At 42.4% G+C, this 18,816-nt stretch overlaps 1 protein-coding gene across 1 annotated transcript; it reads left to right on the forward strand.

The window, feature by feature from the left end:
* Nucleotides 1-97: 97 nt before the first annotated feature.
* On the forward strand, nt 98-18,062 carry LOC306752379 (FYVE, RhoGEF and PH domain-containing protein 6-like; the record flags this gene model as incomplete). The annotated part of the gene is made up of 21 exons (XM_079236130.1): nt 98-107; nt 1,738-3,778; nt 6,734-6,845; nt 8,361-8,428; nt 8,506-8,536; nt 10,919-11,070; nt 11,684-11,840; nt 12,455-12,542; nt 13,346-13,396; nt 13,484-13,542; nt 13,627-13,698; nt 14,277-14,345; nt 14,518-14,601; nt 15,260-15,339; nt 15,460-15,562; nt 15,651-15,794; nt 15,887-15,989; nt 16,663-16,757; nt 16,868-16,996; nt 17,084-17,232; nt 17,388-18,062. The coding sequence occupies 21 exons, from the start codon at nt 98-100 to the stop codon at nt 17,428-17,430; spliced, it is 3,840 nt and encodes a 1,279-aa protein (XP_079092256.1). The 3' UTR covers nt 17,431-18,062.
* Nucleotides 18,063-18,816: the final 754 nt, after the last annotated feature.

The following is an 18,816-nucleotide window of genomic DNA, read 5'->3' on the forward strand; positions in this document are numbered from 1 at the left end:
AAACTGACAATGGTGTCGACGGAGAAAAAAAAGCAGATTTTCTCGCAATTCCATTGAAAGTAAATTTACTCATGGAGAAAGCAGCAAGTCGGGAGTCATGAGCACAGGTTTGTTTCTTAACTCAATATAAATACTTATCTTTATATCCAGAATATGGAAGAACTGTGCAATTTGAATGTGAAATGTGTCCGTTTGATATTGAAGCCACAGCTGCAGCTGGAGGGGGTTAAATCCTTTGTCTTAAAACATCTGTCCTGCTGTTGATGCAAGACGCTCGATAATAAACTGCAGCGTTAACTTCTCATATAAAACAGGGAACACGTGTCCGGATGAAGGGGGGAAGCTTTAGTGCAGTTGGATATGTGAGTTAGACTTATTATGATGGTTTGTGTTTCCGCAACGTGAGCGTGGTTAGTCCAGATACCTGGCTTTACTTTTTTTTTTTTTTTTTTTTTTTACAGCGAATACATAAGGCCAAACTCCGCTTAAAAATCTTGTATTTTCCTGTTAATTCGGTTTTTTTTGGTCGGAATATATATCCAAGAATATACTTATTGTACTTTATGGCATCGTTAACACGTACTGGCAAATTCGGCTGATATATTAAAGAGAACAAGTGACATTTGGATCACGCTTTAGCTGTATTCTCCTTACTCAACTCCGCCGTCCGTGGTCAATTTTAAAATACATTTTTTTGGCAAACCACTTCTTAAAGTGGACATTTTCTCACAGAAGGTGTATGCCGAATTGAAAAGTGCTTGTTACACATGTTAGTTACTGTGCAATAACGTGGGTGTTTTTGTGACTTTATACTTTTGAGCAGAGTTTGGAGCGACTCCTCTCTCAGCGTGTCCGGGAGTCACAGCGGTTTCTGGTCGCTGGCCTTTTCGGAAACATCCGCTCCATGACTCCACTTCTCGTGGTGTCGGCCAGCCAACAGTTTCAGCCAGTAGAGCGGAAAATATAGCCTACAATGTCAATTCACAGCTTTTTTTATTAATTGTAGAGACAGTTTGTTTTGTATTTCAACTTTATTTAACCAAATGAATCAGTGATTTTCAGTCTGATATGTGAATTATCAACTATAAACAGTAAAGTATTAGACTTTATTTACAGTAAATATTTTACGAGTTTTCTTTTGGGTGGGAGAATACATACAAAACAACTCACTAATGTGTAACTCAAACCTGACAACAATACATGTCTTTCATAAATGCAAAAACACAAACTGTCAGAAGCATTCAGTTGGAGCAGAAAGAGAGCCAAAAGGAGGACACAACAGAATTATACCATTCTATTTATACTATTGGTTTCTGCTGATTTAATTTGTATTAAGAGGATAATCAAAGCTGTCTCAAAAACAGGAAGGAAGAGACCAATCCAACTCTGAAACCCTAATTAAATTTACTTTGTATTTTCTGCCACAAGTAAGAGGTGAAAACATCAGATTATTACTTTACAAATCCAACTGGTTGAGCAGACGTGATAAAAGTTTAATAATTGAGATAAATCCTAATTTCACTCCATGGATTCATTTCACATTATTCCAACCCTCGGTCCTTGTGACCTTTTGACCCAGGCTTTAATTAGAGCCTGCAGCTGTCCATGCTTAGAGGGTGTGTGCATGAAGCATGCTCTTTTGTGATGTGCTGGTGTTGCATGATTCATTTAAAAGGAAGTGTGAGTAAATCATTTCCCACTTTTTTGTAAATCTCTTCCCTTTTTCTTTACACGCAGGTGTGAAGAAGCCTCCATTAGCTCCCAAACCTAAACTCCCTACCACCACCAAACCCTCTCCCCCACCCATCGCCCCCAAACCAGGTCTTCCCTCCCAGTCTACGCTCATCTCCCAACCCTCCCTTGCTGCTCTCAAGAGGACTAAACCGGCTGTCGCCCCCAAACCCTGCATTCCCAAATCCACAGCCTCGTCTCCCCCCGTTTCACCCCCGCCACCCAAACCCAGTGAACCCTTCATCCTAACTCAGGAACAGCAGGACGCTTTGGGCGATAGCCTCTTACTTCTTAACTCCAGAAATGGGATTTTATCAGAGACGAACGGACGTGACTCGGATTACATCATTCCCACCTGCTCCTGTGGGCTGCGGGATTGTTCCCAGTGCCAGCATCTGGAAAACGGACATACGACTGAGATTGGGAGCGATTTGCACGAAGAGCCGTTGCAGAATGGGGTTTCGACAGAAGGATTCGCGGGGACGAGGCCGCAAGAGAGAGCAGAAAACGAGGAGGAGGGAGTAGAGAAGGGGGAAGGTGGAGGGATTAGCAAAAAACCCAGGGACAAACCTCAAAGACAGAGGCACCTGGATCGGGGATTGGCCAACAAAGAGGCACAGAGGACTGAGGAGCAGAAAGCTCCAGAGACCGTCAAACATCAGGAAAGTGCCGATGAAGCGAAAGTGAATGTACAGACCGAGGCCCAAAACACAGATTTAACAGAGTCTACGTCAGCCTGTGATGTTGCCGGCAGCATCATTGTCTCCCCGAGGATTACGCCTCATGAATCTTCTGCAGAGTCCTTTCAGGTGGAATGCAGCGGGCCCATCAGCAAAGCATCTCCTACCAGGTTACACCCGGATCTGCAGGTCCCCGCCGCCCCCAGTAAACCTCTCCCGGTCCCTCACCCACGCAAACCTAAAAAGCCGGCCCTGGTGAGGCAGGACGGCGTGGAGCGCAGTGCCCAGGATCAGAGGCAGGAGCTTGAGATGCGAGAGGATGAAGGGAAACTGAGTCCGCCTCTCGGTTTAGATGGAGAGGAGCTCAAACGGGACACCTGTGACGACCTTTTACTCCAGAAGGACTCCGGTTCGGGAGACGATGAGACCGGCGCACCCGTCCCGCCTCCTCGACAGACCTCCCTCTCGCCTCGCCTTCAAAGAACGGCCCACGTGCCCCCCTCTCTAAACAAAAACGCCTCCCACTCCTTAGTCCTGCTCTCGCACGCCGACTCGACGGGCCACAAAAAAGGTGGAGTGGAGCACCGCGTGGAGGAGGAGGACGATGAAGAGGACGGGTACGGCGACTTCGAGCGCTACCCGGTGACCCACAGCCTCCCCAAACAGATCAAACTCGGCTGCCGTCCTCTTTTGGCCAACGCGAGGAAGGCCTTCTCCGCCGAGGACCAGCGGTCGCCGAGGGCGCCGCCGAGAAAACCTCAGAGACACAGCCTGCCGCCCTCCATCTGCCCTCCCGCGCCGCCGCATGCTAACACCCCAATGAGGGAGCTGCCCGCGCCGCCTCAGGAGAAGACCGCCTGGCGTTTCACCCGACCCTGCGTGACCTTCTTCAGCCGGCAGATGCCCACCAGGAGCAGCGTGCCGCCGAAGAGCCGAGCTCCGGGGTTAGGCGGCAAGCAGAGGGCGCAGTCCTTCTCGGCAGCCGACCTGGCGACCCGGGCCGACTCTCAGAAGAGGAGCCTCTCTTTCCGGAAGCTGCTGGAGCTCCGTCTGTCCGTCAAGATGCTGCCAAAGCTGCTGGCCAAGGGAGGGCAGTCCCTGGACTGCACCAGCGTGGACTCCAGCCCGGGCGGGAAAAGCCTGGAGCGGCCCAGCAGCTGCATCGTGGAGGCGGATATTAGCGGAGAATACGACGAGGAATTGGTGGAGTACGAGAACGTTCCCCTGTATGAGGAGATCCCGGAGTACATGAACTTGCCGTTTCACGGCGCGAGGCTGGGCTGGTCACATGACCCCGATGGAGCAGATTCAGACATCTATGAAGTGCAGGATCCCTATCTCAGGTGCCACGAGCACGAGTACGAGAGGTAGAGTATTTCACACGTTTAGCGGTTTGTAAAGAGTGAAAAAAGGGATTTATATATCCACGTTTTGGTGTCATTTGATGAATTTATTAGAGATTACGGTCGAGAGATGAATTTAAGGAAGAGATTTATGATTTTTTTGATTGATTGGGAAGTCTTTGAAATGGCTTTCCAACAGCAACATAAAACACACAGCAAATCGTCAAATTTAAGAAGTTATAAACAGCAAATGTTTGGCAGTTTTCGCCCCTAAATGAATACTAAATAAGCATATGTGGATTTACAGCCCTCATCTTGCTTTAAATCATCTTTCTACGGTGTTACAGGGATCTAATCCAAAGAGGAGTTATCATCTGAGGCAGAATAATCTTTCGTTATAATAGAAAATAACTAAAAACATGCTGTTTTTTCAAGATATTATCCATTAAATCTCCCAGTTGAGACATTATTTTGCCGTGAACATTGGTAGTTTGTATTTCCCGAGGTTCAGAGCTGCTCCACAACACTTGCTGCCACTCTGTACTTCCAGGTGAGCCGTAGCTTCAGTGTGGGAACCGCCGCATGCGACAGGTTGCACAGGTGACATCAGTGGTTTTGTGTTTTACGAGTGTGTGAAAGTTGGCCTTTGAGGCAGAGGCGTTGCATTTGAATGGAGCATTGATGTGCAGCAGGTCGGCCTGTTTTCCTGTGGGTTATTTTCAGTGGCCAGGGCAGGAAATGTCTGAGAGTCGCAGAAACGCCACACAGCTCTCTAGAACAGGGAAAATAAAGCTCCAGCAACCACCAGCCTCCTCCTCCTCCTCCTCCTCCTCCTCCTCCTCCTCGGCCTGCACGCCCTCTCACTGCGTTTAGCCTCTTCCTAACCTCATCACTCCATTTTTCTCCTCTGTGTGTCTGAAGTGCGCTCCGTTCTCATCGCAATAAATCCCAAATGTTTACATCTCACATATGGAAAAGCAGCAATTTTCAGTTGGGCCATTATTTTTATATATATATATATATATATATATAAGAAAAAACAATGAAATATTTAAGAAAAACATAAACTATTTAAGATGAAAATGAAAAGATGAAGATAGGGACGCACTCTTAAAGGAAATTGAACAGAACCGGATAAATACATGAATTACAGAATGTTTTCTAAATAAACAGCACATGATTTATTGTTTAGTAAGTTAATTTAATGTCATTAAATTATTTTTGGGATTGTGCATTTTGTATATTTAATATTGCTTGCTTCTAGAAATGCTGCTGTTGTGAAAATAAATCCCCATGTGGGATTAATAAAGTATCTATCTATCTATCTATCTATCTATAAAAACAAAGAGCTGAAAGATGCTAAAACACTCTGTAGAGCTAAGTTCAGTCATACATCTCTGAGGTTGTTGCTCCAACTAACTCCATTCACATAATTTGATCTATTTCAATAAAAACATTGATTAGTGCTGCTTTTAAGAAGCTAAAACTGTTCTGCTCTGTTAATGACAAACACATATAAGTTCCCATAATAAGCGCCGTGCTTCCTGTTGGCTCTGTCAGACGATGAAGCCGAGGCCACGTTAGGAGGCGAGGAGGCGAGGAGGCATCAAAGATGAACTTGGCTTCCTTAATTCTGTCTGGCATGCATCAGCGTGGTGAGCGGCAGTGTTTCTGTGTTGGAGGGGAGAAAGAGCGAGTGAATCCCTAGTGTTTCCCAGCCATCTGAGCCTGTTGGGTTTATGTAAGTAGCCTCAGGCTGTAAACAAGTGGCGCTCTGTGCCGGATCCAGTGTGTTGGAATGCTCCACTATAGAGAAAGTGTAAGGGAGAAAGAAGTTGAGAGGAAGAGTGAGTGTGTATCACTCTTTAGGTAAAAGAAACTGTCGGGAGGCACGCAAGAAAAACAAGGAAGTGGAGAGAGAGAGAGAGAGAGAGAGAGGCCTATTGCTGATGAGCGTTAAAGGAAATGTGAGAATTGTTGGAGTCCCACAGTCTTTTCCTATCTGATATTTATTCTGGGACATCACCCCTTTTTTTTTATTTTGTGTTTTGCAAATCCTGTATACAGGACCGATGGAGGAAAAATCATCAACTCGTCTTCGTTTCTTTGAAATCGGACGGCTTAATTGTGCAGAAAAAGACCCGAACATGAGTGACACACAAACACGTCGCTGCTTGTTCTAACCCGGCAGACAGCAGAGCGGAGCCAGCAGCAGGGCTTAGAAAGACGCAGGTTTTTAATCACTTTATAGAAAAGCATTATGGATATAGACCTCCCTAAAACATAATAATCATAATAATAACTAGGGCAGTATGGCTGAAATCAATAAAACAATTAGGGCTGTCACAATATCACATTTTCACGACACTGTCGTAGACAAAATAATTAAACATAACAGTATTACAATAGCTTTAGAGAATATGAAAACATAATAGTCAGATTCATCTTTAATTGTGATTTAATCACACTCAAAATATACCAGTGTAGGGAGGTGGAGAGAGAGAGAGAGATAGAGAGTCTGTAGCCATAACTTTATTTCAATCAACCTCAATACAAAGGTCAATGTATGAAAATACTGGATTAATAATGAAATAATATCAATAATAAACAGGGGTGCAGCTAGCCATTACTTAACAAATATATATACACATTATTATTATTATGGTAATCTTATCTGCTTTTTGAGCTTTTTTTGGTGTATTAAAGTCCTTCTTTTTTGTGTTTTATGTCACACCTCCAAAGTGAAAATATAGAAATGATTCTTATCGTTATAGATGTTGTCACAATATTTCTACTGCACAAGACCTCATGTGAGTCTTGTGAGTAACGAGGAACTGTGTTCAATTCCTCATCAAGTGTACAAGACGTTTATCTTTATTTGTGCAGGGCGAGTTCTCCTGAGCTCTCCTCCGCTCCGCTTCGCTCAACCTATTTCTGCTGCGCGTGTCGTTTCATCTCCTGAATGTCTGCTGTCTGCAGCGGCTGGCTGGGGCAGGACGTCCACTCTGAGGAGGAAGAGGTCCACAGTTCAGATGAAGAGGACGGCAGCTCCACCTCCAGCAAGGAGCACCTGGACGTGGCAGACCGACAGGTAAGCAGCTGCCTCCTCACAGGGAGGTCACTCAGCCACGGCTACACAGTAATAAACCGATTAGGGAGCAGCAGCTGACATAGGATCTATGTTTATTATAGGGCCGATATCAAAGCCAATAAAAATGGATCTTTTCTTCTTCTTGGTAACGACATGCCTCTAGTTAAATAACTATAACGAACATCTGGTTAAAAGTCATTTTTGTTATTTGTTCCTTGAGGACTTAGAAATGCAGAGAAAATTTGAAGTAAACTTTTCATTCTTTCAAAACTGGCTTGTCATTTTACAACAATTTTAAACAGAAACTTTGTATATAATAAATTAAAAAGCCCACTATGCACTTATATTTAACAAATGAATCAGATTTGGGCTGCAGCAAACTATTATTATTACGATAATTCAGGTTTTATTTTCCATCTAATGGATTCTATGTATTTATTTCTTCTTTTTTTTAATAAAACAGTGTTTTATCCTACTTTTTATTATTATTTGTAAAGCACTTTCTTATCTGAAAGGTGCTCTGAAAAAAACATTATTATTATTATTATTGAGTTATCTGACAACTATTTTGTTTGATTCATAGTCATTTTTGTTCAGAAAAATGACAGAAAAATGTGATAGTTTAAAGCCCACAGTTACATATTTAAATTGTTTTTCTCTGATGAACAGTCCAAAGCTGAAAGATATTACATTTGCAATTATATTAAACAGAAATAAGCAGAAAGTCCTGACAAATGTTCATAATTTCTTTGTTGAAAAGTCCCTTGAACTCCCTCTTAAAAGTGAAGAAATAAACTCCCAGATTTATCCTGCGACCCCTTGATGTGGCTGCATTTTATTAAAAAACAAAAGGGAAAATGTCTGAGCTGTTTTCAGACACGAGCGTTCACTGATGTCACAGTTTGTAACTAAACTGCTGCGACCCCTGGAGATTGTGTGCATGTTTGCTGCCAAGTGTGTTCGTCACAGCTCTCCAAAAGTGTGTGTGTGTTGAAATGGGGGGATGGTGAGCAAACACAGAAGGGTTACAGGTTCAGGAATAGCTCCCGATGAGCTATTTTTTTCTCTTTCTTCCTCCTGTGTGTCGCTGTGATTCTGTCAGCGCCTGTGTCTGATGCCGCTCAAACCTCCAGGGTATCGCACACGCCGGCTCCGATAGGACCGGTGGGACATTTCAGGCAAGCAGAGGGGGAGGGGGGGGGGCCAAGGCCGCGGTCCAAATGAAGTCATTGAAAGACCGCCCCATTACCATTCAACAACACACACCATGAGAACGACACAGGGAGAGGAGAGGGAAGGAGAAGGGGAAGGTCGGCGCTCTACTTTCGGGCCTCGCCGAGCTCTTGTTTTGGAGGCTGTGGACTCGATCCCGGTGGTTTTGGGGAGCGAAACGGGATCATGGTGATTTGCAGCGAGCCTGTGAGTCCACGGCGGTGCGTTTTGGGGCGGCGAAAGTCGGCCGCCGTCGGCGCGGTCTCGTAGCGTTTTTGCTGAACTGTGTTTGTCCTCTTTCAGCAAGAGGATGAGGTGAAGAGGAAGAAGGTGGTGCACATCGCCCAGGAGATCATGAGCTCCGAGAAAGTGTGAGTGCTTTTGTGATGAACGCATACCGCCATAAAAAAAACAGTCGTCTAACTGATGTATTACGCTCTTGTTTCAGGTTTGTGGATGTCCTGAAGCTTCTTCACATAGTAAGTGTCTTATTCATCCAATAGTTGCCTTAAACTGTTGTTGTTGTTTCCAGGGGAGAAGAAGGAGCGACATAATAAATCACAGCGTATGTTTTTGTTGTGTTTGTTTTGAGTGGCGTTCAAATGCTTTTTTTTCTGGGATGAACATGAATTAATGAGTTCTCGGGCCGGTGTTGTCTTTGCTCAAGTGCCCGCTCAGTGTGTGTGTGTGTGTGTGTGTGGGTGGGTTGCACGGTGTGGCTGGTATAAGCGAGTCGTCAGTTAAGGTTTTGTTTGGCTCCATTGAGCTTCGTTCCCCCAGCTTTATATTTATCGTTCATCTCATGTGAGATACGTTTCTCCTTACTGTTCATTTAGTTGACCATTCAGTCCGTCCGTTGCTTGTTTTGTGGTTATTTCTGTGCGATTGCTTTCTTGCTAGCAGCCTTGAAGCAGAAATATTGGAAGATTTGAATTGAAGTAGATGTCTGTTGAGTCATCGTCTATCGCTAAATGAAACACAAAGGTGTTTGAGCCGAAACGGAGATCTTAAGTATTTCAAGTAAAGTATTTACTTAAGTGTATTTGTGGGTTTCCCCATGATAATGGGACAGTATTTCAGAAGGGACTTTCACTGCTCTGAGATATTTAGGAGATCCTAATCACAAACGTGATCGATTATACACTTAAAAACAGACTTGTGATAGTCAGGGTTCCTCGAGTGCTTTGCTGTCGCCCCACAATGCTGCACGTTCCTGTTTTTAATGAAGACCAACAGGAACCATGTGACGGAATGGTGTCTGGCTTTCGTAGGTTATTTTGCACTTATTGTAAGTCGCTTTGGATAAAAGCATCAGCTAAATGAAATGTCATTTTTTAAGGAAAGTGAATGGACAATGTTTTACTGTCCACACTGACACTAATGTCAGTACTATCAATGTAATAGAGCACATTTAATGTCTTTATTTGAAGTTTGTTCGTAACATTGGACAGGGAAGCTCTGCCTTTTATATTTATATATATATATATATATATATATATATATATATATATATATATATATATATATATATATATATATATATATATATATATATATTTATATTGAGTAGGTCTGAATCCCGGGTCAAGGGTCCACCTGTCTGGCCGCCTCAGCCGTGGCTTTGGAGAAACCCACCCCAGGATTAGTAGAAGCCGTGGCCCCGTGGCCCCGTGGCCCCGTGGCCCCGTGGTAGGGACCAAGGAAAGAGGTCACATCACATCCTCCTCTCCAGCTGCTTCCTCCGGCCGCAGAGACGACCTCCAGGCACACACATACCTTAGATAATCCTCCGTGAGTGTGTGTGTGTGTGTGTGTGTGTGTGTGTGTGTGTGTGTGTTATGTTGAGTGTGTGCAGGTGGGTGCGTGGGTTGGTGACATTTTTAGTTTATTGCCGACGTCCATGTGCGTTTTGTGAATATGAAGACGGCGGTTCGTCAGTTTCAAACATAAACAAATGTCGCTCCCTTAAGTGCAATGTATTGCCGTCTTCTCTTGGCCCGGCGCCGGCATTCTGTGGATACGAGCTCCCAGCATGCATTGTTGGTCACTTTTTCTTCTTTCCCATTCGTCAGATCTTTGTGTCAAAGGGTCAAAGAAAAGAAGTGATTGTTTTTAGAGCTGTGATAATATTTCAATTTGTTGAGTTTTCTATTTCTACTTGTGTTGTTGTTTTGTTGATGTTGACATTCTGCAGAAATGTATTGGTTTGGTGATTAGATTTTTAATTTTTGTATTATTATTTTTTCTACTTATAATGGATCAGATGTATGAATGAGCTGCTACTAATGCATCACACGTCTTAAGTAATTTTCAAAAGCACCAAGGCTAAAAATCATACATTAAAAATGATGTATTATCATTTTTAATAAAGAGGATCAAAGCACAAGATAAACACTTCTTTGGAAATATATTACTTCAAATTAAATCTGTGAAAAAAACATTTTCCTGATACGTGTGGTATTGAGCGTGACTGTTTTTTAATCACATTTCTTTTTTACTGCTAAATGAACTTTGCTTGTCACCTGAAAAGTTAATGTTACACTACATTCAAGCTGAGAGAGGGAGAGAGAGAAAAAAATAGGGATTCTGCGTGGCCTCCATGCTTCCTTCCAGGTGGATGTGAGTGTTGGCACACTGGACACAAAGTCAAGAGTGTTGAGTCAGCTGTGTGTGTGTGTGTGTGTGTGAGTGAGAGATACGTGCAGCGATGTGATGGAAGTGTGGAGGAGGTTGCAGTGTATGAGGCGATAACCAGGTGTTCCTGTTCAGCAATACAGTGTCAGTCATGTGTCACCCCAGTGTGTGTGTGTGTGTGTGTGTGTGTGTTTATGATAAACCATTCACTCTGTGTCTCTCTCCAGGACTTTCGAGATGCTGTTGCCAAGGCAACCCGTCAGAATGGGAAGCCGGTGGTGGACGAGCGGATCCTCAGCCAGATCCTGTATTACCTGCCGCAGCTCTACCAGCTCAACAGAGACTTGCTGAGGGAGCTGGAGGAGCGAGTGGCACACTGGTAAACACACATAAACTCCCACAATGCCCTGGGGGATGCCCTGTATGCAGTGTGGATGTGCAGGCAACTTTCACCCGATTACTTTGTGACCGAAGAAAACGTAGTACCTTTTTTTTATCACCTCCCTGCGCCGTGTGTCACGGCCGCTGCTGCAGCTTGAACGAGCCGCCGTGTTGATAAATCATCGGGAGAAAACACAACAACTGACTTCCTGTTCTGTTCCAGAACTTCACCTCGCGTAAACCCGCGAATTAAAACACCGTATGAGTACTTTAAACAAAGGTCAAATGTTTAATTTGCCACACAAAGTCAAACGGTTTCCTGTTTCAATATTGACTTCCTGTAATTGCCGTCCTCGTGAAGTTTTACAGTGCAATCAACAAGTTTAAAGGACGGTTTGGGCACAAATACGTGTTTTGCATACTTTGTGTTTTACTGAAAGGTTTGTTTACAACTTTCTTTTACTCTGTGGCCCTAAAACTTAGCAATCCATGTAAAATATTGTCATAAATACTTGAAATACTTGTACTTTTCCGTTAAAGGAAGTTTAATAGCTTTAAAATCAGTGTTTCACACTTTTAAATGTACTACTTTTACAACTGTCTGCTTACAGGAGCGATCACCAGAGACTGTCGGACATCTTTGTCCAGAAGGGTCCCTACCTGAAGATGTACTCCACCTACATCCGCCAGTTCGACAACAACGTTGCTCTGTTGGACGAGCAGTGCAGGAAGAACGCCGCGTTCGCCGCCGTGGTCAGAGAGTTTGAGGTAAAGCTGGAAATACAGTTGTGTGTTTGCTTTCATGGCGAATTAAACGTTGTAATACCATTATCTTTCTGGTCTCCAGCTGACATTTATCTCCACTGTTGAATTAACCATCTAGTTTGAATTAATTGACAAAACAATGTAAGTCTTTTCTTCTTCTTTAGTTTGTAAAGTTTATTTGTAGAGCACATTTCAACAACAAAGCGATTCAAAGTGCTTCACATAAAACCATTAAAAGCATCAAAATATAATGCAGAAGAAAACAAGATTCAAGAACATTCATTAAAACATTAAAAGACAGTCAAAAAGCAAAAAATAGAATACAAGTTGCAGTGCAGTTTAAGAAACAAAATGCAGTAGTAAGATGCAGAAATTGATTAATATCCTTGAATCTGGTTCAATTAAAGGCAGATTGAGTTATTTGGGGTTTCTTTATCTGCATCGGATCACTTTATAGAGGATTTTAATTGAGATTATTTATGTTACGTTATGTGTAAAACACACTTTCAGGCGCCTTCAGCGTGACTACAGGCATGTAAAGAGACAGGGATATAGTTCTAGAAGCGTAGGTCAACATGTATATGCCTCTAACAGTAAACCTGTCTGTTCCGTCTCAGATGAGTCCAAGATGTGCCAGTCTGGCTCTGAAACACTACCTGCTGAAACCAGTGCAGAGGATCCCTCAGTACCAGCTGCTGCTCACAGGTACAAACGCCCCGACACGCCTTCACGGTTCACTGAAGGTCAAAGGCTTTCCTGAGTCATGGCGCTCCTTCATTGACCGCAGGTGAACGAACCTTGGGACTGAAAGTCAGATCCTTCTTCGCTCTGGGACCGTACTGGCACCCAGTGGACGGGACCAGTAACACAAACCTGAGGGATCAAATCTGCAGAACAGATTTCAAATATTCAAACTATTTCTAAGGCAAATCAGAAGCTGACTGCACACTGGAAATGAGGAATTTCAAAGAAGGAACATAGAAAAATAAGTTATTGTATTAATATTGATTTGTTTCTTCTCGAGCATATTCTGCACAATGTACGCATTTAAAAATTGTATCTATAGTCTGCACTTTATGTGCTCTTTTTTTTTTGGACATGATGTGTTTTCTCTGTACATATCAGAATAATAAAATAAGATGTTCCTTTATTAGTCCCGTAGTGGGGAAATTGCAGGATTACAGCGGCAGACGGGTACAAGAGACACATAGTAAAAATAAAAAACAAATATAAATAAACAGTAAAGAATCCACAATAACAATATTATGTATACAGACAGAATAACATGTATTTATATTGCACAGTTGAGGTGATTAAAGTGGCCAAAGTGATTGAAGTGTTTTTTTTTGGCTCAGCTGGTTGTGCAGCCTGACAGCAGCAGGAAGGAAGAACTGTTATTTTAAACGTTTGCATTAATTAAAGAACTTGTTGGATCTTGCAAATTGCCGCCGGCAGACACCTCTCCTGTTTCTTTTGTTGCAAAAATAAATTGATACTTCTTTTCCCAGACTATCTGAAGAACCTTCCAGAGGACTCGGAGGACTATAAAGACACACAAGGTCAGATCAAGGACAAAACTCCCCGTTAGCGTCCACCAGGACGATAACCCTCTAAATCCTAACGCTGTGTCTTTGCTCTCCGTGCAGCTGCCCTCAGCATCGTGAAGGAAGTGGCCAACCACGCTAATGACATCATGAAACAAGGGGTGAGACCGTATTCCGCACAAAGCTTTCAGTCACGTCTACGTCCGCCTCGTGTCTCTCCTCACATCTCTGATGCCGTTCCACAGGATAACTTTCAGAAGCTCATGCAGATTCAGTACGGTCTCAACGGCCACCATGAGATCGTTCAGCCGGGCCGGGTGAGTCCCAGAGTTCATGTTCCAGCTCGGGTTGTCATGCGGGGAGACATTTCCCACGGGTGTGAATTCTCTCAGAATGCCAGATGCTTTAAACAGATGTTGTGTTTTTGGGGGCTATATTTAAAAAAACAAAATGAGACACAGAAACATGACATTTAAAAATGTGTATGCAGACATTTTAGAACGTAGTGCAACGTGTTTATTATTCATTTGATGAATGTTTATGCAGAACACTAAAAAATACACAGAAAGTACAAAATACTACAGACTCAACAGGTCCCATCGATGACAAAAACATAATCATAATCCATCTGATATTACAGTGTCTTTTGCTCCACAAATCAGAAGTCGTTGACGTTGATCCTCCCAGTTTGAGTCGTCTTTCCTTTTCTTGCTTCTTCATTTTTAGTTTTTTTTTAGCATCAACAATAATGTTGCAGGTCCGTATGACATCGCCCCATCATGACAAACCTACTCTCACCACCGTGTATCGATTGAGTCTTTAAAAAGTCACTATTTAGCCCCTCCACACATCACAGACTGCAGGTGTTTTTCTAAATGCATGTTTGTATTTCCAGGTGTTTCTGAAGGAGGGAACTCTCATGAAGCTGTCCAGGAAAATCATGCAGCCTCGCATGTTCTTTCTGGTGAGCGATAACTAATCCAGTTTACATTATGCTGTTGTATATATATATATATATACATATATATATATATATATATATATATATATATGTATATATATATATATATACATATACATATACATACATTTTCTGTATGTTGTTCTGACGCTTTCTTGTGTCTGTGTTTCTTCAGTTTAACGATGCCCTCATGTACACCACTCCGGTCCAGTCTGCCCAGTATAAACTCAACAGTGTCCTCTCTCTGGCTGGGATGAAGGTGAGAGACGCTGTGGCGGTCTGATTTATTTTTATTTTAGTCCTTTTACTTTCATTTTGTTTCCAATTTTCTTTTATATAAGGTCCATGTTTACCTAGATGTTTTAGACTATTATTATTTTTGCTTCTTACTGTTTTGTTTTTTCCATCTGTACTGAAACCCGAGTTCTTACGGTCATAGAAAACCTGGAAAGTCATGGAATTTTAAAATGGTTATTTACAGGCCTGGAAAAGTCCTTGAAAATGATCGCAAAAGTTTAGTAAAAGTCATGAAAACGTGTTATATTCATGTGTTCATGACGTTCATTTACGCTGAGTTTGAAATAATTAATATGCTTTTAAAAGAAAGACGCTCAAAATATAAGCAGGCATACATACAGGCATCTATATACATGTTTATTCTTTTAATCAAACTATTGTCTCATTCATTTGTGTTATTTAAGGTTTACTGTATGCTTTGTATTCTCATTGTTAGTTTAAATACTACATTTACTCACTTTTTAATGTTTACATCCAGATTTCACAAAATGTTTAGTCATGGAAAAGTCCTGGAAATCCATTGGTCAACATGTGTATGAACCCTGTGAAACATCTAGTGAATTATTATAGTTTCCAGCAACAATTTGAATGTTTTCTGTTATTCCTGGTGTGTTTTCCAGGTGAGTAAGCCGAGCCAGGAGGCTTATCAGAACGAGCTGAACATCGAAAGCGTGGAGCGCTCCTTCATCCTGTCCGCCAGGTCGGTCTCAACAACTGAGAGTTACATCAAATATATCGTATAATGAGCCGTAAGCATCTATAGCTTGAATTGATTGTTATGTTCACTGTTGCTGAGAGAGAGTTCTGCCGTATCTTGCAGCTCCGCTACAGAGAGAGACGAGTGGCTGGAGGCCATCGCCAAGGCCATAGACGACTACACCAAGAAGAAAACCACCTTCATATCAAGTCGAAGTCAGGAGGAGGTAAAACTAAACATCTGTGTGTTTGTTCATGTCTACTTTCCCTCCTAAATGAGTCCATTTTAAACCCTCCCATTCTCTCTCGGCCCAGGCGGAGGGCGTTGTCGACACCGGGGCCCCGTTGGGTTCAAAGGCTCCCATCTGGATCCCCGACCTGAGGGCCACCATGTGCATGATCTGCACCTGTGAGTTCACCCTCACCTGGAGGAGGCATCACTGCCGCGCCTGTGGACGGGTCTGTACCACCGCTACGACTACCGCCGCTCCCGCCGAGTCGCCGTGTAGCGAAAGCGAACGCCCTTCTCATCGCAGCTGTGTGTCTGACAGGTGGTGTGCCAGGCGTGCTCTGCCAATAAGTTCTACCTGGAGTACCTGAAGAACCAGCCGGCACGAGTGTGCGATCACTGCTTCGCCAAACTGCAGGAGAATAGTAAGTGAAAACGTGGAGCTGTGGGAATTCAGCAGCGCAAAATCTGATTCAAACCCCCGGTGATATTATTTATTTAGGAAACAAAAATGATTTTATGTCCTAAAGAAAAAAGTATTGCCTTTGATGTATTTCTTCCTCTGTGCCAGAGAGCTCCATTGTTGTCCAACAACTCTAAAAACACACCAGTGAGCCTCACTTTGCTCCTTCATTGCAATGAACACACACACACACACACACACACACACACACACACACACACACACACACACACACTTTGGTTTATTCTGACTCAATCCCACATACAAAGTCCTGCCACTCACTCGAGCAATAAATGTGGATTAATCCGCCGCTGAAAATAGTCCCCAATAAATGCTCTATTTCCTCCTGTTTGAGTAATGTTTGATAGAAGAGACAGTGGCCATCTGTTTTAGGAAATTATTTGGCCTTTTTAAAGAAACTATGAATTTATGTATATGTTTATAATCATTTAAAAACAGATCTAAAGATGGAATGATGGACTAACACATTGTTGGTTTTGGTTTTTCATGGGATTTGTTGACGGTATTGACAATAAAGAAAATACAGAATATAATCAGACCTTTTAAAATATATAGATTATATACTTGTGGTATATTGGTCTATTTTCTAGATTCTTTTCTCCCTATTTCTTTAGGCGACCGCTGTGCTTCTACATCAGTTTCTCCGATCAAATCTGGAGCTTTCTCCTTCACGAGAAAACAGAAGAAGATTCCTGCTGCACTAAAAGAGGCAAGGAGCATAAATTGACACTTTATGAGTTTGGTGTCATTTACTTTGCATCGTTTACGTCTCAAGTACGTGAGGTGTTTTATTATTCTTTGTTCGTGCTCTTTTCCCAGGTGTCCGCCAACACTGAGAACTCCTCCATGAGCGGCTACTTAAACCGGTCAAAAGGCAACAAGAAGCAGTGGAAGAGGCTGTGGTTTGTCATTAAGAATAAAGTCCTGTACACCTACGCCGCCAGCGAGGTACGCCCTGTGCTCTCCTAAACTATGGGTTTTCTTTCTTTTTCTTCTTCACTTTCTAATTATAGTAAATTCTCTCTCCCTGTTTAGGATGTTGCCGCGTTGGAGAGTCAGCCTTTGCTGGGTTTCTTCCTGAGGGAGGAGAAGAACGGGCCGGCTCAGAAGCTGCAGTTCAAGCTGTATCACAAAAACACGCTGTTCTACATCTTTAAAGCTGACGACATCCCCACCGCTCAGAGGTATCTCAATTAAAACGGCAGTGGCGTTCTTTGAGATCATGACGATGTGTTCTGTGTATATACATCTATGTATATGACTGAAGAAATTATTGTTTATTTCCACTGTGTTTGTCCAAGTTGTAGCTCATTTCCTGTTGTGTATTTTTTGTCTTTAGATGGATCGAAGCCTTCCAAGAGGCCATGATTCTTGAACAGTAATTTCAGTTTTACGGCAGTGATGTCGCATCGCAGCCCCGGAGCCAGTTGATAGACAACTCACGACCCCTGATTGCTCTCAGGTCAGGAGTCACCAGCTCAGGAAGGACTCCGGATGGACTGTTTACTTCAGACAGAAACCCACTGCATAAAAAAAAAAAAAAGAAGAAAAAAAACACTGCTTTTCCCCCTCAATGAACTGGATTCTGTTCCTCTAAAAACGTATCACCAGCACCAACAACGCCTACTGGTGCTCAGCGGACGTCAGAGTTAATCGTTTGTCGCAGCTGTGGGTCAAAGGTCAAGTCCAGAAGCGTGTCTGTGGAAGTGAGACGGAACAGTTGTCGGGAATATTTAAATCCCTCGGAAATCCGAGGAAGTCTATGGAATTATTTTTAACTGCAAACGGATGAAGGAATTACTTTTTGTGTGTGAAACAAAATATACAAAACTGTCCGACTTCATTTGATCACGTTGACAGTTTAAAACCTACTGTGTCCGATCCGTGTCACGATCTAAAGATAGAATAAAAAAATAAAAATAAATGCACACGCATTATAAAATATTTAAACGAGTAAGATTTTTCACCCGCGTCATAAAGGCAAAGTATCGTCGATGTCTGTTCAAGAGTTTAATCGTGCAACTAGGTGGGATTTTACTGTGAAAATCCAGCTTCTACAGAGAAACAGGAAGTTGATGTTCTGCTCTTTAGGTCGATCTCTCTGGTTAAGAGATTTTACTCCTGTTTTGTTTTTGTTTTTTTACATACAAAACATGTAAATGATGGGTTGAAGAAACAACGTCCTGGAGAAAACTGGAAATGTCATGAATAATGTAGATATTTTTCATCTAATTTTTTTAAATGTATTTTGCCTGTTAAGCCACATTAGAAATGGTTAATGGGTCAAACTGCTTACAAGGACGTGAAAGAGCAACATTGACCTTTTTTTTTTTATATCAAAGCCAAGCGCTAATATTTATAAAATAGGAAGATTTATTCTTTTAAAAGCACAGGCTGCCGCTTATTTTGGGAGTCAGGGTTTGTTAGGAAATATGTTTCCGTCGGTTATTCTTTTAAATTTAAAAGAGAACTTCTTACAGAAGAAGGGGATTTTTTTATTTTTTTTATGGGCAAATACTGTGGAAAGTATGCACAAACTATATATTTCTAAGGAAATGCTCAAAAGGAAGAAAACATTTTAGATTTTGATGCTTGTTTTTGCAGACGTTGTGCCTTATATCTCCTGTTTTGAGATGAATTGCAATAATATAGGTGCTGTCTGACATTCTTCACTAAATCAGGACACATTGGTTTGCATGACTACTCACTTTCTAGCCAGGGTACTCGAGGTTTGTAGTTTTAAAAACAGTCATTGTTCAGGTCTGTTT

The sequence above is a fragment of the Taurulus bubalis genome, assembly GCF_910589615.1.
Source record: "Taurulus bubalis genome assembly, chromosome: 20".
In the NCBI taxonomy this organism is placed as follows: domain Eukaryota; kingdom Metazoa; phylum Chordata; class Actinopteri; order Perciformes; family Cottidae; genus Taurulus; species Taurulus bubalis.